The following is a 20,387-nucleotide window of genomic DNA, read 5'->3' on the forward strand; positions in this document are numbered from 1 at the left end:
TATTTAGGCATGAGTCCAGGCATGACTAGTTTCAGAGTGTGATAACTGATAAGGCAAACATTAGAAGTTTCATTTCTGTAATAGCTGTTTTATTTCCCAAGGAAAAAAATTCATTTCTACAATCATAGATAGGACCTCTAATCCTGGTTAGCCATTAGACACAGAACTAAGGTAGATTCTAGATATTTGATATAATCCATTCCACAGTAGGAGAAGCAACTCAGAACCCATAGCCTAGTGTCAGATCAGTTATATTATATTCAGATATAAAAGGCAGCTGCTTTCTGTTCTTACTGTGAAAGAATGCCCCTTGGGGGGCCCATCACACAAAAACTTTTAATAATTTAAAACTCCAATGATGGTGTTCTGGAATGCTTTGTCTGTGTGCATTAGTTTAGTAAACAAAACTTGGAGAATTGGATGGACTCATTGATCTGAATTGGGAAGACTTTGATCATTTATTGGACACAGGGATGTAAATCATGTACTTGACCCAGTGAGTTGAGAACTTACTTTGGAGATAGGAAGCAGGAACTTCTGATGACTCGGAAAATGAGGGAGTTGTCCAGTTAGCTCACTTGGGAGAGCATGGTGCTGATAACACCGAAGTTAAGGGTTTGGATCCTCATAACAGCTAGCCACCCAAAAAGAAAAAGAAAAAGAAAAAGAAAAAAAAACAAGAATGAGGGTTTTGAAATTAGGAACTTAGGTGATACAGAAGAGACCTTGGGATGAAACATCACCAAGTGTCACAGACCATTCTGTTTTCCTCCTGTCTCCTTTCCCATCACTTTTTTTGCTCCTCCTATTTCTTTGCAAGACTCAAAGACTAGAAGAATATAAAATTAGGAGTTATGCTACTATTTATTAGGGCTCTCTCTAACCACTCTTCTTTAACCAATACTAAAGCTACTCAACTCACATATCAACTTAGAACATATACGAGAGGTCTTCCAGAAGTTCATGGAAAGATTCATATTATCTTTTAATTCTATTTTTCCATGAATTTTTTGAATTCCCTCATATCTATTTTCTAACATTTAGTCCAGATAAAGCACAAAGAAAATGGACTGTCATCTTGTTACATGCCAGTAATAATAATAGTTAACAGTTACAGAAATGATACTATGTTCCAGGACTGTTTTAACTGCTTTACATAAACTAAGTACTTTAATCCTCTCAAAAATTCCGTAAATTAGGTTCTACTGTTCTCTTCATTTTATGTTTGAGGAAACTAAGATTTAGAGAGTAAGCACCTTGGTCAAAATCGCTCAGTAATTGGTGGAATCCCCTTAGTCTGGAGTTTCAGAATTTATCCCTAACCACTTCACTAGACTGCCTCCTAATTTGGGATATTATTCTTTGTGAAACTATTCTTTCTATTTTACAGATGATGACACTGAGGCTCTGAGAGGCTAAATAATTTAGGGTTATAGAATTAATTCATTTAATAAAAGTATTTATTTGAGTGCTGCTTTGGCAATACATATGCTAAAATTGGAATGATACTTAGTATGACCCCTGTGCAAAGAAGACATGCAAATTCATGAAGTGTTCCATATTTTTTTTAAAAAATTATGTGTGTACACATACACACACACATAATTTTATATATATATATATATATATATATATATATATACTTATATATACACTTATATATATATATATATATATATATATATATATAGGGTGTTATCTGCCAAGCACTGTGCTAGACTAGCAGGTAGCATAGTCTCACTCAAAACCCCATGTGCATTTCACTACACATTACATTTTATGTTTCCTCCTAGTTGAAGCTACCTAAAATATATACTCAATAAATTTGCTCAGTTCTGTCTTCTTACTGAGAGAAGAATATGCATCCTGAGCAACTACATATTATCCTGTCCACCAGTTGGTCTTTTGCATTTGTTTTAGCTAATTTTCAACATAGAAGACTAAGATAGAAATAAAATTTATCCTGTTGCTGCAGATACTTCCTTCTCTGAGTTAATTTGAAGGAGTTAATGGCCCATCAGAAGGTGAACTCTGATCCATTGCATTTGGGGTCAATTTAAGTTTTAATTAACCAGGCAAATGTGAGAGATAAAAACTGAATGGTATGAAGGATTGTAGGAACATTGTTTTTCTTTTTTTTCTTTTTATTTATTTATTTTTTTAATCTTACTTCTCAAAATACATTGTAGTGGATCTTCATGCCCCTTTACCCATTCCTCTCCCCCGCCACATCGTATCTGTTCACTTGACTTAAATAGTTCAAGGAATTTTTGTGGTTATTCTGTCTTCTTTCCCCCCACTCACCCTTTCTTTGTGTGTTTATTTATTTATTTTTAGCTCCCACAAATAAGTGAGAACATGTGGTATTTCTCTTTCTGTGCCTGACTTGTTTCACTTAATATTATTTTCTCTAAGTCCATCCATGTTGTTGCAAATGGTAGTATTTCATTCTTTTTTATAGCAGAGTAGTATTCCATTGTGTAGATGTATCACAGTTTCCTTATCTGCTCATCTGATGATGGAAATACATTTGGGCTGGCTCCAGCTCTTGGCTATTGTAGGAACATTTTTGAGTAAAATTGAGAATATAATGGAAAATGAAAATAGCTGATTTGACAGAGGAGTAAAAACATGAACAATGTCATTGACACCATTTTTTATTCTCTGAGTCATTATTTCTCTACTTGTCAAGTCAGGTTTTTCTTCCCAGAGAGATAGAGAGTTGAGATTTCTTAGCAGGAAAGTGCAGAGTTGTTTTGGATATAGAAAATGGGACATGGTGGCAGAGAGGCAATGTGGAAACAGAAATAGGATTATATTAATAGGAAACATGTATGAATAAAATAAAAATGTTAGAAATGGAGGTGGGGACCTGGTAATGGTCTTAACACCCACCATGACTATAATTTGAAGTGCCTTTACAGAGGATTTAGAAGCGTGTGTATGTGCAGGAATTAAAGTGGTAAAAGATTCAACATGATTTATTTACCTTCTGAATTACCACAGAAATGAGTTTGTTTACTAAAGATGTACTTTTACCCATCAGAAGGTACTTGGCCTACTTAAATCAATAGCCCCAGTTGCCACTTGTGTATAATGAGAGGAAACAATAGTACTAAGAGATTCTTAAAAATAATTCTGTCAGATATTATTTATGATTCGTTCTTATTTTAGGGCTAGCCTTTAGTAATTGGTTTCTTGAATTCTTCCATTGAAGCAAACCCATTGTAATATATATAACCACATTCTGAGTTTGAACAGGACTTTACCATGCCTCTGCTCATGGTCTCCAAAATAAAATCAAAGTCCCAAGAATATTTTGAGTGACAGCCACAAAGACCCTAAGCTGCTTTCTCCTTGTATGTGAGATTGGGAAGGCCTTCTATTCGTCTCTTATCCCTGGCATCAAGTGGCAGGTCCCTAAACTCTGTGCTTTTTAGGTTGTACGCATGAAGAGTGATGTATCCAGAGTTCCAGAGAAGGCTTGGAAAATAGTTAAGGTGAGTTGAGTTGCTGGTTATGGTGGCAGATCACTAGTCTTTATGCTGATCTCACTACAGCCTCAGATTCTTGTTACTAAAACAGGCACATGCACACAGTGATAAGTATATGAGTGCACTGTCTTGATTCCCTTTTTTATGTACTACATAATCCTACAGTGTGTGTGTTTTATAGCTAACTATTCAATAGTCAGCTAATAAGTAGTGTTAACTGCAAAGACTGTATTTAGTGTGGTTGCATAGTGTGAAAGCAGCTTGAGTTTTTTGGTTATAACATCCTGAGTCGCCAATTCTAACCAGTTATTCATACCTGACAGGAAAAAAGTTTTATTTGGCTACATTGAATAGCATCTGTTATTGAATACATGTATTCCTTATGCCAAAATATGTTTCTGGCTGATACCTTTGAGAGGTATGGGGAATTAGAATAAACAAAATATTTTACTTCCCAGTTTCCCACCTCCACCATTCAGCATTAACTTCTTTGCTTTAAAATTCAATCATGTCATCTTGTAAATTTGCCATCGCAAAGAATTATGTATGTATTTTTTAAATGCCTGAAATGTCCCTTTGAAACATTCTTCTGTTCGTCTCAAAACCATCTACCAAAATCAAGCCTTCTTCCAACAGTCTTTTGTCATAGCCATGTTTAAATTCTTTTTGAATGGGCTTGGGAAGATAGTATATTTACCCAGGGCTTTACCAAGGCTTTATCCACAGAAGACTAGTATAACAGAAACTTGGCCCCAGACATGGAGTGAGTTGGCAGCCAGCAGGAGCAGAGCTGTCTTAGGACAAATGTACACTCTCCCATTTTCTCTGGTTGGCTTTCAGCTGGTTGCACCACAGGAGTCTTTCTATGGGCTGTGTATCCTGTGACCAATAACTGGTGCACTCGACCTGGGTCCCTCTTGGCTAGTGAAGGCCTGTCGGGAGGCATTAGGTTCATGCTGGTGGAGATCCTTAGTCAGTGGCTCCCTGAAGGAAAATGAGGCAAACAGCCAGCTTCTGTTGAACAGGTGGTAGTTAGACCTTAGATCTGGTTGGGGGTGGGAGGGAAAGAATCTCTCCAAAATTACCAGTCTTGCTGGTTTTCACACTGTACCTGTACTCCTCTTTCTAATAAATGATTGTTTAGAAACTAATTTAAAAATATCACTGGCAGCATCTGGAGCCCTGCAACTTTTTCACTATTCTTAGCAGTCTGGATTTGGGCCCAAGTTAGGAATGGAAACCCCACTGGGGTGCAAGCAAAAGAGGAAGCATGTTCTTAGACATGCATCAGTAGAGGCCCCTACTGGGAGAGGGGATTATCACAAGGCAGCAGGCAGCCCTGCACCCCAGCCTGCTGAGTTCATGCTTTGTGCCACAGGATGCGGAGCGAAGGAAATGTGAGGCCAAAGTGGTTGCTCCAAGTTTTCTTATACAATAGCTTATTCAAGCAGATTGGGAATGCCTCTTAAAAAGATTTGTTAGGTACATGTCCCCTTAGAAAGATGGCCACCACAGATGGTGGGTTCAGATATTCTAACTGAAATAAGTATTTAACATTCATATTTATTTTGTACTTCCATAGCCAGCTTCTTTTTTCTCATCAGACGCAATTCTGTATTCCACTGAATAAGGCAGATTCCTCACTTTTTACCACTTGATTTCTAACATAAGTTATGGTTATAAAATTAAATTACAGCAAAAGATTTTTCTACCTAATTTCAGTCTTATATTTAGTGATGTTATTTTAAATGATATGGAAAAATTAGCCAAGATTAATGTGGCTATTAAGTATCACTGTTTGTGTATTTAATATGCAGCAGAGATGTTTGTGTCATTAATTCTGTTGATGTGGTGATAAATTAGTTGTGATGATCATGTTTTATTCTGCTTTAAATGTTAATGAAAGACTTCAATATTTTTAGTTCCAAACAGTTTAGATCCAAATTATTAAATGCTTTATTAGTTCCTTCTTCTCCTTCCATTACCAACATCATTCACTTTGATAGGATCTCTCTCGTAGAAAGCACTGAATTGACCTCAAGAGCACTTGAAGCCTAAAACAAAAATATGAAAATCAGTTTCTTACTCATAAAGAAGTGATTTCATGCTGGGTTCCTAAATTCTCTTCCTAAGAAACATTAGTGCTTTTCTTATATTGGATCCTTTCCAGTGACAGATTTTGTTTTATCAAATTACAACCAGTTAAAAATCTTGATTGATAAGTCATTTCAATAGATTGAAACAATATTTTAAAATTCACAACAATATTTTGGGTTTTTGTGTTATCAATTTTGTATTATTTAATATGAGTTTTTGAGAATAAATTGGTTCAGGGAAGGTATATCATCCAATGGCAGAATATTTTGTTGTTGATTTCCACAGCACTGCTAATTTTCTGCATTGAGCCTGCTTACAATGCTTTGAAAATTTATAACATCTTAAACATTTATAGAAAGCCTAAGGGTATTAACTTACTGTAATTTCTGAAGATTCATTATCCAAAATCCTAATTCATTATAGCAGTTCTTATGAAAACCTATAGAACCAGTGTTTTCTCTTATTTTCTTATTTGCAAAGACTGAGAGATTCATTGTTCTTTTTAATTTGTTTCATGTGGTGCTTTTGAGTACATTTCATAGAGGGCTGTTATTGAATTTCTGTGACTGTCATTATATATCCATACAACCTTTAGGAACTAATATTCTTGGTTTCCCAGTTCTGTAATCTACTTCAAATTTAAGGATTGACATAATTAGTTTCTTCAAAGTTATGACCAGAATTTTAGAGACAGTGCTGCAGATAACCAAGACCAAGGATTAGGATTGGAAAAAGAAAGCAATTTTAAAAATTAACATAGGACATGCTTTTATTCTTTATTAGATTAAATTTACAGCTCAAAATCTTTCTGCTATTTGTATGTTTATTCTCTCCTCTGGTTTTCTTATCTGCTTTCCTTTTTTAAACCATGTATAAAATCATTTAAACTACTTGAAAATGCACAGGTAATGTTTGTCATTTTATTAGTTGAGAAGTTAGAGAATGTATTGGATCATTGAAGCCTTATGTACATATCCAAATGCTGTTTTCTGAAATTTATAAGAATCTTTGCAATAAAATAAGTAGGAGTTAGAAAATAAACATATTAAAACAGTTTTTTAGGAGCATGCCTTCTCCAGTCTATAATATTGGTGTTTGCTGGCATTTCTAATGACTTCCTACATTTAAAGAGCTAGAAAGATAGGTGACTGGTTAAAATGGTTTATTTTTCAACCTTCTAAGACAACCATTTAGAAGTAGGAAGAATTCACTATTTAGAAATGGAAAGAATTTGGTTTGCATCATGAAAATTTGAAGCATTTGCTGTATGTCTTTAACAAATGCAGTTTCTGACTATGACTAGAATGTGTTAAATGACTGGACCTGTACATAAAGATTTCACTTATTAATACACATTTTAAGGTTTTGTTTGTTTGTTTTAACCATCTTCATGCTGTGTAAAAATCTTCAAGGTAAGTACCTTCTTACCTTTCTGATATTTTTTATGTGAAGCGCCTTCTCTTCAAAAGGTATTAGCTGACAATTTTAGTACCTACTATGCAGAAGGTTTTATGAGAGAGGGGGGTAGAGGTAGCAGCATTTGTTAACTTCTAAATGACCGGCTCTTTCTAAATGCTGGGCTCTGTGTTAGGGATCATTTAATCTTCCCCAAAGCCCATAAAGTAGGTATTATTATGATTACTGTTTTATAAATAAGAAATCAATATTCAGAGACTTTAAGTAACACCAAGTTAGTGGCAGATTCAGAATTCAGATCCAGATATATTTGAAATAAAAGCGTATGCTTTTTCTACCTTGCTGGGTTTATCAGGACAGTGCTCTAACTACTACTGGAGATGTAAGAAGAAGTAGATATTTCCTCTGCCCTCTGGGAGTACATACTTAAAATAGTGGGAAAAAAATATATGCACATGGAAAATTAATACTACAAAAAGATTATATTCTGTTATATGATAGGAGACGTGCCAGTAACAGGCTGGCAACAATGGATGCTCTGAGCTCCTCTTACTAAATCTAAGGGAGAGCTTCTTCCAGTAATATGTAAGCATTAAAACCACACCTTTTTAAATAACAAAATTTTACCAGTGGTCACGCTCTACGAGTATGATTTTGGCTATGTTACTTTTACAGGAAAAAAAAAATTCTGCCGGGGGCGGAAAAAAGCCTTTTGTGGGTTGTTTTCCTTTTGTTAAAAAAAAATCTGAATGAAATGGAATTGGCCAAAATGCACATTTTAACATTATATTATTTTTATTTATTTAATGAACATTTATTGAGTAATGGCATGGGAGACAAAAGAGCATCATCTCTGCTCTCAGGGAACTTCTAGTCTAATAGGGAAATGCAAGCATATTACAAAAGAAGGAAAGAGTCGGGGAGGCATCAGGCGGACAAGACTTTGGTTACAACAGGTGCATCTATGACTATGTAAAACACATAACCAAAGTTATAACAATTTATTTAACCTATTTGTATTGCCCATTCTTCTCTGAAGGATGACAACACAAATGGACTTGGTCTCTTATTTCTTAGTTTTTAGCCTCTTATTTTTTAGATTTTTGCTCATTTTTCATTGTGATCAAATTATCTTATTAGATTCTGAAATAAAAGATTCAGTAATCTATGAACTAAAAGTGAGTTTTTTTCTCCTTTCCTTGCACTCCTGTGCCAACTCCTGTATACTCCCTTATAATAGGTATTGTGATGTGGTTTCTTTTGCTATCATAAAAATTATTTTTGGTGATATAGCAAAAGTTATAGAAAGTGTTAAAATTTCTAAATACTGCATTAGAATTTTTTTCTGTGGAAAACTTTCATTGACCTGTGCTTTCTGATAAACAGTTTTGTAGGTGTTTCCTTACTGAACAAATTACTTCTCACCCCCAAATTGTCTATGTCTGTGGTATAATTAAATTCCAAATGTTTGGAGACATTTTCATATTATCTGCATGTTCTCTGAATGATAAGGTACCTTGGAAAATGTGAGACAGTCTTTTAAAAGAAATGCTGTAATTATACATTGATTTTAAATGACCCTGTCACATGTGAAAACAAATCAGATTGTTGCTCCTAATGAGCTTTTCAATTTACTATTCAGTAGATCAGATAAGTGGATTTAAGAGGTAATGATCCTGTTTAGTGCTGAAGCTTGACTGTCAGATCCTAGTAGTGGAGTGAAATCCCTAAGGACAAAAGCGTTGACACAGTTCTAGATGGGATAATGGGAATCAAAGCTAATGGATGATAAAAGGAATGGTGCAAGTTACGAGGATAATTGTGGATTAAAGCACTACCATGTGTCAATGTTGACTGTTTTTTCTAGTATATTATTGGGTCAGATCTGATGCTTTGAAAAACTGTTTTGACAGCAGGGCACCACAGACCTGACTGCCTAGTTTTCTCCTCTCTTGAATGTGACGAACACAACAGGAAGACTTTTCCTTGTGGGAACCATCAATTAAAAAAGATACAATCTTTTAAGTGTTAAAATGTTTTAAATGTTAAAAATCACATTTTAATTATTGTTGTTATTTAATGTGGCATGGTTAAAATTAAAGTGAGATTAATCTGAGTTTTGCTGTAAAAAAGTAGCATTTATAAAGTCCTGAAAATGTAAGATGTGATTTTCAAAAGTATAGTGTAGTCATTACGTTGTCCAAAATGAGAAAATTTACCAGGAGAGGAAAGAGAAAGAAGAAATGGGTGAATAAAGATAAATAAAATGGGTGAATTGAGATAATGAATGGCATAGTCATGTCCTTTCCAAAAACCAGTGTATCAAAACATGGAATTTTATGATTAATTTTATTTATCATGAAGATGATCCTGTATACCATCAGGAGAATTTGTGCTGTGAGTTGTAGTAGGGCTTCTTTAAATATATCCATTCATGCTTTCGATTTTGTTAAATAAAAGTGCCTTTAAAATTCCAGTCAAGAGTTAAGGGCACAGTTTGTGGCCATGGTCAGAACAGGGCAGACAATAGGGTGTCAGGTCCCCACTGTTACCTGATTTTATAAACTAGGCTTATTTGGAATATCTCATTTGACAAGGGTGCTACCAGAAGTTTAAAGACAATTGCTTTAATCAACTACTAGATATTCATAGGTTAAAATAACAATTCAAGCTTCTCTCTGTAACTACTTTTTTTTCTTTTGTAATTTATGATTCGGTGTCTTTCTGAATCCAATATATGCTTCATAGGAAACATATTCATTTTTCATTATTTATGTAATATTTACTTTATAATATAATCCTAATGGATCCAGGCTATGACTTTTGCCATTACACATTAAACGCACATGTAGTATTCACTTGACAAATATTGCCTTAGATGCAGGGATACAAAGAGTAAGGCATGGTATCACCCATCAGGGAGCTCTCGGTGTAGTGGAGATGAAAAGCCCAGCAATAGAGGAATGGACCAGATGCTACAGGAACATAAAAGAGAGTGCAACTCACTTTTCTCGGGAAGGCAAGGAAGGCTTCAGAGGAGATGACTTTTGATTGGGAATTAGGGAAGAGGAGGAAGAAGGCTGATTCAAGCAGAATGAATAGCATGAACATACAGAGATCATAAATTGCGTGAGAATCCTCAGTGATCCATCAGTATTTCATTGTGGCTTGAGGTCGGGGCCAGGTTATGAAGAGCTTTTTGTGCCATTAATCTTATCAACATCAGATTTTAAGGGACCCAACTCAAATACTCCTATCCATGGGAAATGTTTTGGATCATGGTGAGCTAAGGGAAACTTCCCTTTCTACATATCATTCTTCCTTTTAGCCCTCTATGTGCTTAAAGGTTTCTGATCATTGAGGATTGGTGGTAACTAACTTCCTTAGGTTTTCTCTCCCTAACTCCCTCTTTCACCCAAACATCCTAAGAGCCACAGTGATAACTTCAGTCTCATAAAAGTCGTGAAGACCTACTCTCATGGACAAAGTGACAGATACATAGTCATTGAAATGCTTTTCTGTAGGTCTCAGAAATTAGCAGAAGACGCAACAGGAATTTAAATCTCAATCTTCCTTTCTCTCTCTCCCCCAGCTGCTCCTCTCGACCATTTTGCCCCTTCTTTTCTTTTCTCATGCTCTACACCCAGCCTCTCCTTCTCTCTCTCTCTCTCTACCAGCCTGAGGAGGAGCCTTCCAGACATAGGACCCAGATTGAAAGCCTGGAACACCGCTTATAATTAAACGGTGTTTAAAATCCAAATATGAGATTTCTGCAATGAATAGCTTTCCTCCCCTGTATGACCGTATAACTCTGGGTGGTTTGTGGTATTCTGTGATTTTTATCTTACCTTCAGGGCCTATGGCAGTATATTAGATATGAAAAACAAAAGGTAGAAGGAGTGAAAGCTAAGTTGCCATACATAGGAAAAAGGCAGATCAGGAGAAAGTGAGAGAACACAATCACAGGGGATCAAATCACAGAAGAGAAATCCCATACAGCTGGTGTCTGGCAGGGATAAACTGTAATCACACCAGAGCATCAGGGAGTATGAAGGTGTCAACCCACCTCTCAGCCCTGCCAGGCTATTAGGGAATATTCCATTGGCTGCCGTGGCATTGTCCTACTTGAGGTGGAATATGTGCTTATAAACTCAAGGTAGCTTGGGTTGAGACTGAAATGTTGCCCCCCAAACGCAACCAACACTCTCTAATTGGACGCTTAGTGGATACCCAGGCCCTGATGTTTTCAACAGAGAATCCCTGAACTTGGGATTTCAGTTTCAGCATGAAAAGTAAGACCTTCCTCTGTATTTGGGGAGCTTAAATAGGGGATATTTGAGGAGATTTCCATGAATTCTTTAACTTCCATTGATTTTTGAAATCTTATTTTTATAATTGTCTTATAATACTGAATTGGTTGATACTTTGCTGAAATCTGGAATAGATGGAAAATTTTTTAAAACTTTTAATTATCAATATACAATGTAGTTGATTTCTGTGTCCCTTTACCAATTCCTCTTTTGGAGCCTTTTCTTGAGGAACTCAACTTTCCAGCTCTTTGCATACCTGCCCCCATCTTTGAGAAAGGGGTGGTTTACCACTTTGAGGGAAAAAAATGTTATGTGGTATAGTGGGCATAAAATGAGTATGTGGGTGTGTTTATTTGTAAGTGTGTATATATTCAAAAACAGGAGAAGTACTTTATGGAAGAAAAAGTACATTTTAAAATTAAAATTTTTTTAAAAATTCTTCATTTGCTCCTTTTATCCACTCTCTATTTCACTGTGGATGCAACAGTGTATTAAATCTTAACATTTGTTCACTTTGAATAGTCTTTTGGGAATATATGTTAATGATAATGTTTTTAACAATGAAATGTTTTCATGCAGGTATATGCCCGTATGTCAGAAGTCTTAGGAATAACAGATGACAACCATGTTCTAGAAACATTCATGACAAAAATGTGAGTTTCTGTTTTGGTTTTTAATTTTCCTTTTGTTGTTTTAAATCTAATGGATCTTTTAACTGTACTTAAATCTCTTTATGGATATTAATTGTAATTATGCTTTAATTTTTGGAATGTTAGCATTGTCCTTAATTGAAACTTAATTGCACAAATTTAAGACTCACCATCATTGTAATTTGTCAAGGTAACCATACAATTGCAGTATACAGCATCAGCACATGGTTTTAAAAGGTTTACAGACCTTGACTCTTCAGGTCAATTGGGCAACAATTTCTTTTTTTTAATTAGAAAACACCCAATTTCAAACTGAAGAGATTATTGCAACTTGGGATCATGGAGAGACTGCCTTAAGACAGACCATTCATTGGGTCCAACAGGAACCTATGGCTATCAAAAACATATTCATGGAAACTGTCCTTAAATTATTCTTATAACATTAGCAGAATTAACTAATTTCTAGTCATAGACATAACATTGTACACCTAAACTTGTATGCCTCCACTTGGCATCCCACTTTATCTGTAACAGATAGCCTATCTTGCTTGCAGAGAGCATAGCTAGATAAACAGTTATGATCATGAGAAGTGAGTTTTGGAGCCACAGTTTGATGGTTCATTTTTTAGCAGTAATTGTGAGCCTCTTTGACTTTTTTGTAACTCCTGCTTTCATTTCCTAATATGTTTGTTTTGGATACAAACTTAATGTTTCTTCTGTGAAATACTTATGCAGCTTTTTAATTTGCAAAACTTAAATTTATAGAATCATACACCATTTGGAAAACAGTGTTCATTGTAGATTGGTTGTGTATAATTTTGAATGTGCTATAAAAAGGATAGAATAGAAAATGTTCCATCCGTATTTGAACCTGCTTTTCACTTTGTGAGATATTGGTGATTTATGTACTGTAACTTACATAAATGTATATGTGTTTATATGATTCCCTGACATAAGGTAATATCTTACTTATAATTTGAAAATTTTTTTCATATTTAGTGTTACAAACCTTAAGTACTGGGGAAGATGTGAACCTGTAATTTCAAGGACTCTTCAGTTCCTAAATGACCTATCTGTTGGATATCCTTTTCACTGTATATCTGATATTATATAACAGCCTAACAAGCACATTCTATTGGTCAGATTTTTTCCTTGTTTATAATTTTTGCACATTTTTTAAAAAAATAAGACTTTTTTTTTAGACTTATCTGTAAATGCATGTTTTTGAAAGGTTTATATTAGGTACATACTATGAAGCATTTATTGAGAGTAGCATTTATTCAGTATGGATATATAGATTTCTAATTAGTTAAAGTTATGATTACACTCACCCAGGCTAATAAGTGGTTACATAAGAAAGTATGCAACCACGTGTGTTTTAGTCAATGGTCTTTTGTAATTTTCAGAAATTCTTGTTCTAAAAGAAAGCATGTAGCTAATTTTAGAAAGGTCAAAATGTTCTAAAAATATTACCTCATAAAAACTGAATTCATAAGAGTAAATATATCTCTCATATTCTTCAGTTGAAAAAAACATCATTTTCATTAGTTGAGAGGCACAAAGGAGTAATAGGAAGAAAATGATAAGCCTTTTGACTTCTTTGATATTGGCCCCACCGAATCAACATCTTATCTACTCTAAAGTAAGATTTCTCATTATACATCAAATGTTTAGATTTCTCTCCCTAGCAGATTTTTTAAAATCTAAAACCAGGAATCATCCTTTCTTACAAGATTATACTTGATACTATTGTCTTCTTCCAATGAGAGAGAAACATGTAGATTATCTTTTATATATTAGTTGTCAAATATATAGATGTTGTGAAAAATAAGTGTTGGTTTAGTTAACCTTTAAGATTAGCTGATATTTTAATATGAGGACAAATTCTGAAAATGGGTGACTTTGGGTAAAAACCTTTAATGTGGGTTTATTCCAGGAATATGTTTGTATTAGTTAAGTTTAAAATTGTGTTCCTTGGTAAACCATAAAAGATTTCCAAAGTATAAGACACCCACTTTTGTGCTGGAATTTAATATGCAACTTTTTATTGGAAAATAATCGTCCTTGTCTGGCAAAATCCACCATGCAATATTTCTGTTAGTAGGTATAATGCAATAAAGACAGGGAGGGCTATTTATCACTACAAATTTTGAGAATTTCAGGATTCTTTTTATTATTTTAATATATTTCTTTGATATTAAATCAGAAAAATGATAAATTACACCTGTCCATGCTGTTTTTCCTTTTTACTAGAAAGTGATGTACAACCCAATTCCAGTGGTCATTTTGGCTTTTTAAGATATATATTTTTTCTTATTAAAAAAAAAAAAAAACTCAACCTGTATTTTTTCTAATAATAATGCTGAAATACTCTTTATTTCTAACATATGAAGTAGTTTATAAGTACTTCCTAGTATTGCAAATTCTGGCCTTTTCACAATGAATTATCTTGAGAGTATATTATCTAGAAAGAGGCTTTGGTTATTTTATAGCACATATCTATTGTTTAGATTCACCCTATTTTTAAGATTGAAATTGATATTTAATATAGAATTAATTTAATTTTTATTCTTTTTAGTATAATTCACATGATGCCTAAATTTATTGGTATCTGCTATTTAAAAACCTTTTCTGTCACATTAGTACCTATTATATATTCCTTAATCCAAATATTATAACGTTTTATTTTAAAAGTTGTTTATTGCTTTTGAGCACTTCTTGAAGTTAATAAAAAATTATATTTTCAGAAAGCTTATTAGATAAAAGTTTAAAAGCTTGAACATTTTAAACCAAGAGATATAAATGATTTTAACATGGGTACGTTGATTTATATTTTTTAACGATTATTTCAGGTTTGCATATTTAGAAATATACATTAGCTCAATTTGATTTCAGTGCTCAGTTATTTGAATTATAAATCATTATGTCCCTTCTAGCTGATCAGTCATGAAATATCTTTGAATTCATTTACATAATGGAGTATGTGAGTGGTATATCTATTTCAGTGCAGTTGCTGGTTACCTTATGCATTCTTTGTTGTTTCCAATCGATTTCTTTATTATAATGTGTTTTTTAATCTTGACTTTAAAGCAATACATTATTTTCATGTTAAAAATAAGATGGCATTCCTCAGCAGTAGAAACAGTTATACAGAATAAAAATCATCACCTGTTGGCCCCTATTATTGGAAATCTGTATATATAAATATTCAAAATATTTTTATTTAAAGTTTTAGTAACAAGTAAATGAAAAGCATGTTATCTTGCTACGAAGTTTTTTAATGTTCTTTGTTGCTTTATAGTGCAGGTCTGAAGATACTTTTTGTTTTGTTTTTTCTATTTTTATCTGCTTCAGGTGAACCTTACTCAGTGTTTATGGTGCTCAAAGCCAGTCTCTGAACTTTGGTGTTCTTTTATCTGACCACTTGTTTGAAAATTGAAATCACAAAAGGTTCTCATTTTTAGGAAGTGTTAAAAACTCTTCACTTGCCTTGGTGGTCTCAAACTTCAGTGAGCATCAGAAAATATGAGCGCTTGTTAAAACACAAATTGTTAGGTACCACTCCCAGAGTTTCTGTTTCAGGAGGTATTAGGCCGAGGTCTGAGAATTTGCATTTTTAACCAGCCTCAGGTGATGTTGGTGGCTCAGGGACCATACTGTGAGAACTTCTCCTTTTAGGTAATTAGAAAATAGAGCTGACTTATATATATCCTGCACAGAAAAGTCAGGTACTTCTCCCATGGGCACTTCTCATAAGATTTTGTACTCACTAGGAAAAGGCAGGCTTGATATTTTTAGAGATAGTGTAGCTCCCTAAATAATAATGTGGGGGGCTAGGAGAGGCTGCCATTACATAAGTCCCCAGACTATAACTTGATAGCCTGTTGTGTTTTACCCCAAAGTTGCTGTCTGCCAGATTTTTGAAGTTTTCCAAATTGGTAAGACTATTATAATTTTTAATTTCGTGACTTTTTAAAGAGAAAGTTTACGTTTTCCCATCAGATAAATTTATAATACATCTAGCAAATACATCCGAGTAACTTTTCAACATGCTCTTTAATTTTCCAAGACTAAATTCAAGAATTCCTGATTCTAAATAGCTTTTCTTGACATGCACAGAACAGAAATGGCTCTGTCCAGGGCCAACCCTCCATAGTCAGGTTCAGTACTTGGAGATCCTTCTGTTGGGGCTTAGAAAACAATACCCCCAAAATATGTTGCTTCGACTTGCTGAACTAAAGAGGCAGCCTCAAGTTCTCTCTGACACACTCCTGTCTCCTAATCCTTTTTCTCTCCCAAAGCACAGGATGAGGCTGTTCTCTGAAGTTCCCTTATCTACCTGGAAACCAGACCCACCAAAGAGGAACACAATTGCCTTCCATTCCCTTCCTAAAATATCATTAACCTAAGAAGATTAAAACTCATATCACAAAGGAAGAGAATGAAAATTAAACACCACACCTAGAGCCCAGAGGAACTTTGTCTTCAGTCCCATTCAGTTCCTAAAGAGAATTGTTTACTAAGCATTGCCTGAGCATTGGGCCCATTTATTTCCCCCTAAAAATCATTTACTCCCCATCAAAATTGCCACATTTCTCCCATCTCCCCTTACCTGTGAAGAAGGGTGTATAAGCTTCTGGACCTCATTGACCTATTGGGTATTCATCCTCCCCTGATTCCATCATGCTTATGCACGTTAAATAAACTTGTGTGCCTTTTTCTCCTATTTATCTGCCGCTTGTCAGTTCATTCTCAGCGAACCTTCGGAGGTCAGAGGGGAAGCTTTCCCTTCTTCCTTACACTTCTCCCTCTTTGAAATGTTTTCTGGTCAGAAATTTAGTTTCTATCTCAATGGGGAAAAGGTGAAATTGTTCAAGTTATTGGAATAAGGAAGCTGCTGGAAAAACTGGAGAGAGAATAAAAGTCATACAGAGCAATCATATACCTTATTTTAAATGCTGAGAAAGACCAGGGAAAGTGTTACATTTCATCCAAAATTTTGTTTGTTAATTAATCATTATTTTGAGTTTTTCTTCCTTTGAAAAACAATGTTTCTCCTGCAATTCACTGTTTACTCAAATTTGCAGTAGTAACATGTCCCACTTTGGGTTTCAGATATATAATAGTGAAAAAGGAAATTTCATTCTGTCAGGCCCTCTGTTGGTAGTTGCCTTTTATTACATAATATCCAAAGGTTTGAGAAAACTCAAAATATCTTTAGCTTTTTAAAAACATACCCCATAAAAGAGTCCTACATTAATTTGTGAATTTGTCCAAACTCATTTTTTACTTTATTGGTACTGTTAACCTTAACAATTCTTAGGATTAATAACTTCTCCATGTTATTGCAAGACCACCTACATCATTTGCTGGCCTAGTACAAAATGAAAAATGTGAGATTCCTTGGTAAAAAATTAAGAATTTCAAGACTCAACAGCAGAGCAGTAAGCCAAGCACAGGCCCTTCTAAGCACAGGGCTTTGTGCAAGTGTGCAGCTTACACACCTGTGAAGCAGGCCCTGGTTTTCTGTGATAAAAAGAAATAATTCCTTCCATTTCGCTTCAGACTAACTTTCTAAGACTTTGGGACTATCCCCGTAGTTCCTGTATGCCAGAATTTGGCAAATATAATTCCTGTCCATACGCATCGTAAATATATTTACCTATTAATTTATTTCAGTTGTTTTTGCTTTTGCAAACCGAAGAGTCTATTTCCTGTCAGAGCCACTTGATCACCACAATGATTTTATTTTTCAATCCCATATCTTTCCTGGCTTCATTTGTCTTGGTTTTGTTGCTTCTTTAAGTGCAGTAACCAGAACTGCATTCTTATCTAGATTTAACATTGTGTTAGAATAAAATAGTGATTTTAAATTTAATTCCATATCATCTTAATGATTTACTTTATCTTATTGACCTCTTTCAATTCAGTATATATTTATTAAGCACTTGCTAAGTACAGGACAAAAGGACAAAGAAATCACAGACCCTGCCTGCACAGATTTTAAATTATAACAGAATTCATCCTCACTCCAGAGTTTCTTTCCTGTGTTTCTCATAAGAGCTCAAAGTCAATTGTTTTATTAATAGAGTTTCTTTTTCTTTTGTTTTAATTTAACTTAAATAAATTACACAATTTCTGAAAATCTACACATTAAAAATAATGTGGGTACATGACATTGTGATATGGCTTCTTTAAGAGAGCCCTTTTCATTCAAGGTTACTTAGATATAAACTTATATACAAACCATTCAGTATACAACTTTTAAAAAATTACTAAAGTAGTGTGCAAACCAGATATCCTCACCCTGTCCTTGACCTTCCCAGTACTGGAGTATGAATCCTGAACATGGCATGGGGTCAGGAAAGAGTAGAGGATGGAAGATGAAGCAAAGGTCTAGAATGAAATAAGAGTGAAGAATGGAAGTAAAATTGGGTATGATGTTACAGGAAATATTTAATAATAAATAGCAGTGATGCTGCTTTTGAGAAACAGTATTAAAATGAATTGCTTTATTTCACTGCATACCACCATCTCCAGATGGTTTGTGAGAATGTTAAATAAAAATAGTTTCAGTATACATTCCTCAGGCATACTTCTGTTAATGTTTCTCATCAAAGGAAATGTTGATTTATTTGTTTTCTGTCTCTAACAACCATGGAAAAGTCATTCCATAATTAATCTTCTCTGTTTTCATACCAGAATCAGGTATAAGAATCTTCTCAACTCCTTATTCAGACCTTCACCAAGTTCTTTAGATTCTTGCTTCACAAGATTACCTTCCTTAAGTATTGTTTTGATCTGATCATTTGTCTTTCCAAAAGCCCAGAATCACTTCCACTTATTTCTTAGGTTAAAGTAAAATTATTGATTTGAATTTGAGTCCTTTAATGGTACTTGACTTACTGAGTTCTCATAACTAATTTCCTGATCCACCACTCAACCACAATTTGTACTTTATACTTGGGCCAAAGAAATTTATTTTACCTTCTCGTTGATACCTTTCATTATCTCTCACTGATTCACCACATATGCCTTTCTCTCTTGTTTGACACATTGTAACTCAACTAGGTCTCTTTTAAATTTTCAGTTCTTGCTAAAGACTTAGTAAAGCTATCCTGAAATATTTGTATTGGTCCTTTAGTGCTCACTATTAATTCCCTTCATTTTCTTTCCCCATCATCTTTTATTTTTTCGTAATGTTCCTGAATACCTTGTTCTTATCTGTATGTCTGGGTATGAAATTGATACAGTTTAGTATTTGCTAATTCTTTCTCCTATTAGGTTTTAAATTACTACAGATTAAGACTCTTTTTTTCCTTCCTATGTTGTTTCAAAACTTCACGTAGGTGGCATTTAGAATACATCATTACCCCTCCTATTGAGTGACTAGGGCTTAACCTCTTGTTCCTTGTAAATAATTATTAATATCCCTTAAGACACTTTATCTTGGTTATACCTATTTGGTTATTTAAATCTGATAGAGTTCATGAGCATAATTCTACTAGCCTCTTTAAAATCAAATGGATATTATGTAAACTAGTGAAAAGAACTTATGCTTTAGTGTCAGACCTGGATTTGAATCTTGGCTCTGCCATTCACTTGTTCCATGTATGACCTTTTACTAAATTCTCTTACTACTCAAAACTCCTAGTACTGTTGCTGTTACTGTTACCACCATTACCATGTTTATTTCTATGAGCTGTTCTGAATAGGCCTCTGAAATCTAAGCTAGTACTGCCTTAATTTATCTAATGCTCCCACCCAACTAAAATTGCACAACTTAGGAGAACCCTAATCTCTTAGAGAAGATCAGCATATAAAGATCGTAAAGCTGATGTGTCCATTTGCCTTTTTTTTTTTTTTTTAAGCATTACAGACCCTGTTAAGAGCTGTAAGTAGCTTTGAATTGAATTCCTATAAGGGAATATAAATATTCAGATGAACTCTCATTTGTTTCTTTATTGAAAGAAGTAAAAATTCACTCTTAATCATTTTTTTCTTTTGAATGTAATTAAAAGGCAGTGAGGCTGACCTTGGTACAAAGTGCACAAATGCAGTTCTGCAGAAAATGTGTTCACAGATGAGATTCTTCCTGTGAACGTTCTGTTTATTGCTTCCATAAATATTCCATTGTCAAAACATGACTTACTGTTTATTAACAGCACTGACAGGAAGATTCCTATTAATGGCAGCATTCGTATTACCTATACACCCTGTCACTTTTAACTTTGCAATTTTAAGAGAATTGTATTTGGTAATTACTTAAGATATTTCTAAGTTTATTGATCCCCACCCCTGTTTAACTGAGTGAAGTCTGAGTGGCAGTTCTTTTGCTCAGTGATTTACACTGGGAAAAATCAAGTCTGTCTTTGGAGGCAACTGAAAAGTTGCTGCCTGTCAACCCTGATCTTGTTGCC

General features: G+C 34.3%; 1 protein-coding gene and 1 pseudogene across 1 annotated transcript in view; both read left to right on the forward strand.

Moving 5' to 3' along the window:
* Positions 1–20,387, forward strand: part of RANBP17 (RAN binding protein 17) — a 358,620-nt gene that overhangs the window by 222,076 nt on the left and 116,157 nt on the right. The window contains exons 15-16 of the mRNA XM_063086918.1: positions 11,897–11,970; positions 12,967–13,047. Coding sequence (XP_062942988.1) covers positions 11,897–11,970; positions 12,967–13,047 — 155 coding nt within the window. The remainder of the gene's footprint in view (positions 1–11,896; positions 11,971–12,966; positions 13,048–20,387) is intronic.
* On the forward strand, positions 1,469–1,566 carry LOC134371340 (U6 spliceosomal RNA; annotated as a pseudogene).

The sequence above is a fragment of the Cynocephalus volans genome, chromosome 2 (assembly GCF_027409185.1).
Source record: "Cynocephalus volans isolate mCynVol1 chromosome 2, mCynVol1.pri, whole genome shotgun sequence".
NCBI classification, from domain to species: domain Eukaryota; kingdom Metazoa; phylum Chordata; class Mammalia; order Dermoptera; family Cynocephalidae; genus Cynocephalus; species Cynocephalus volans.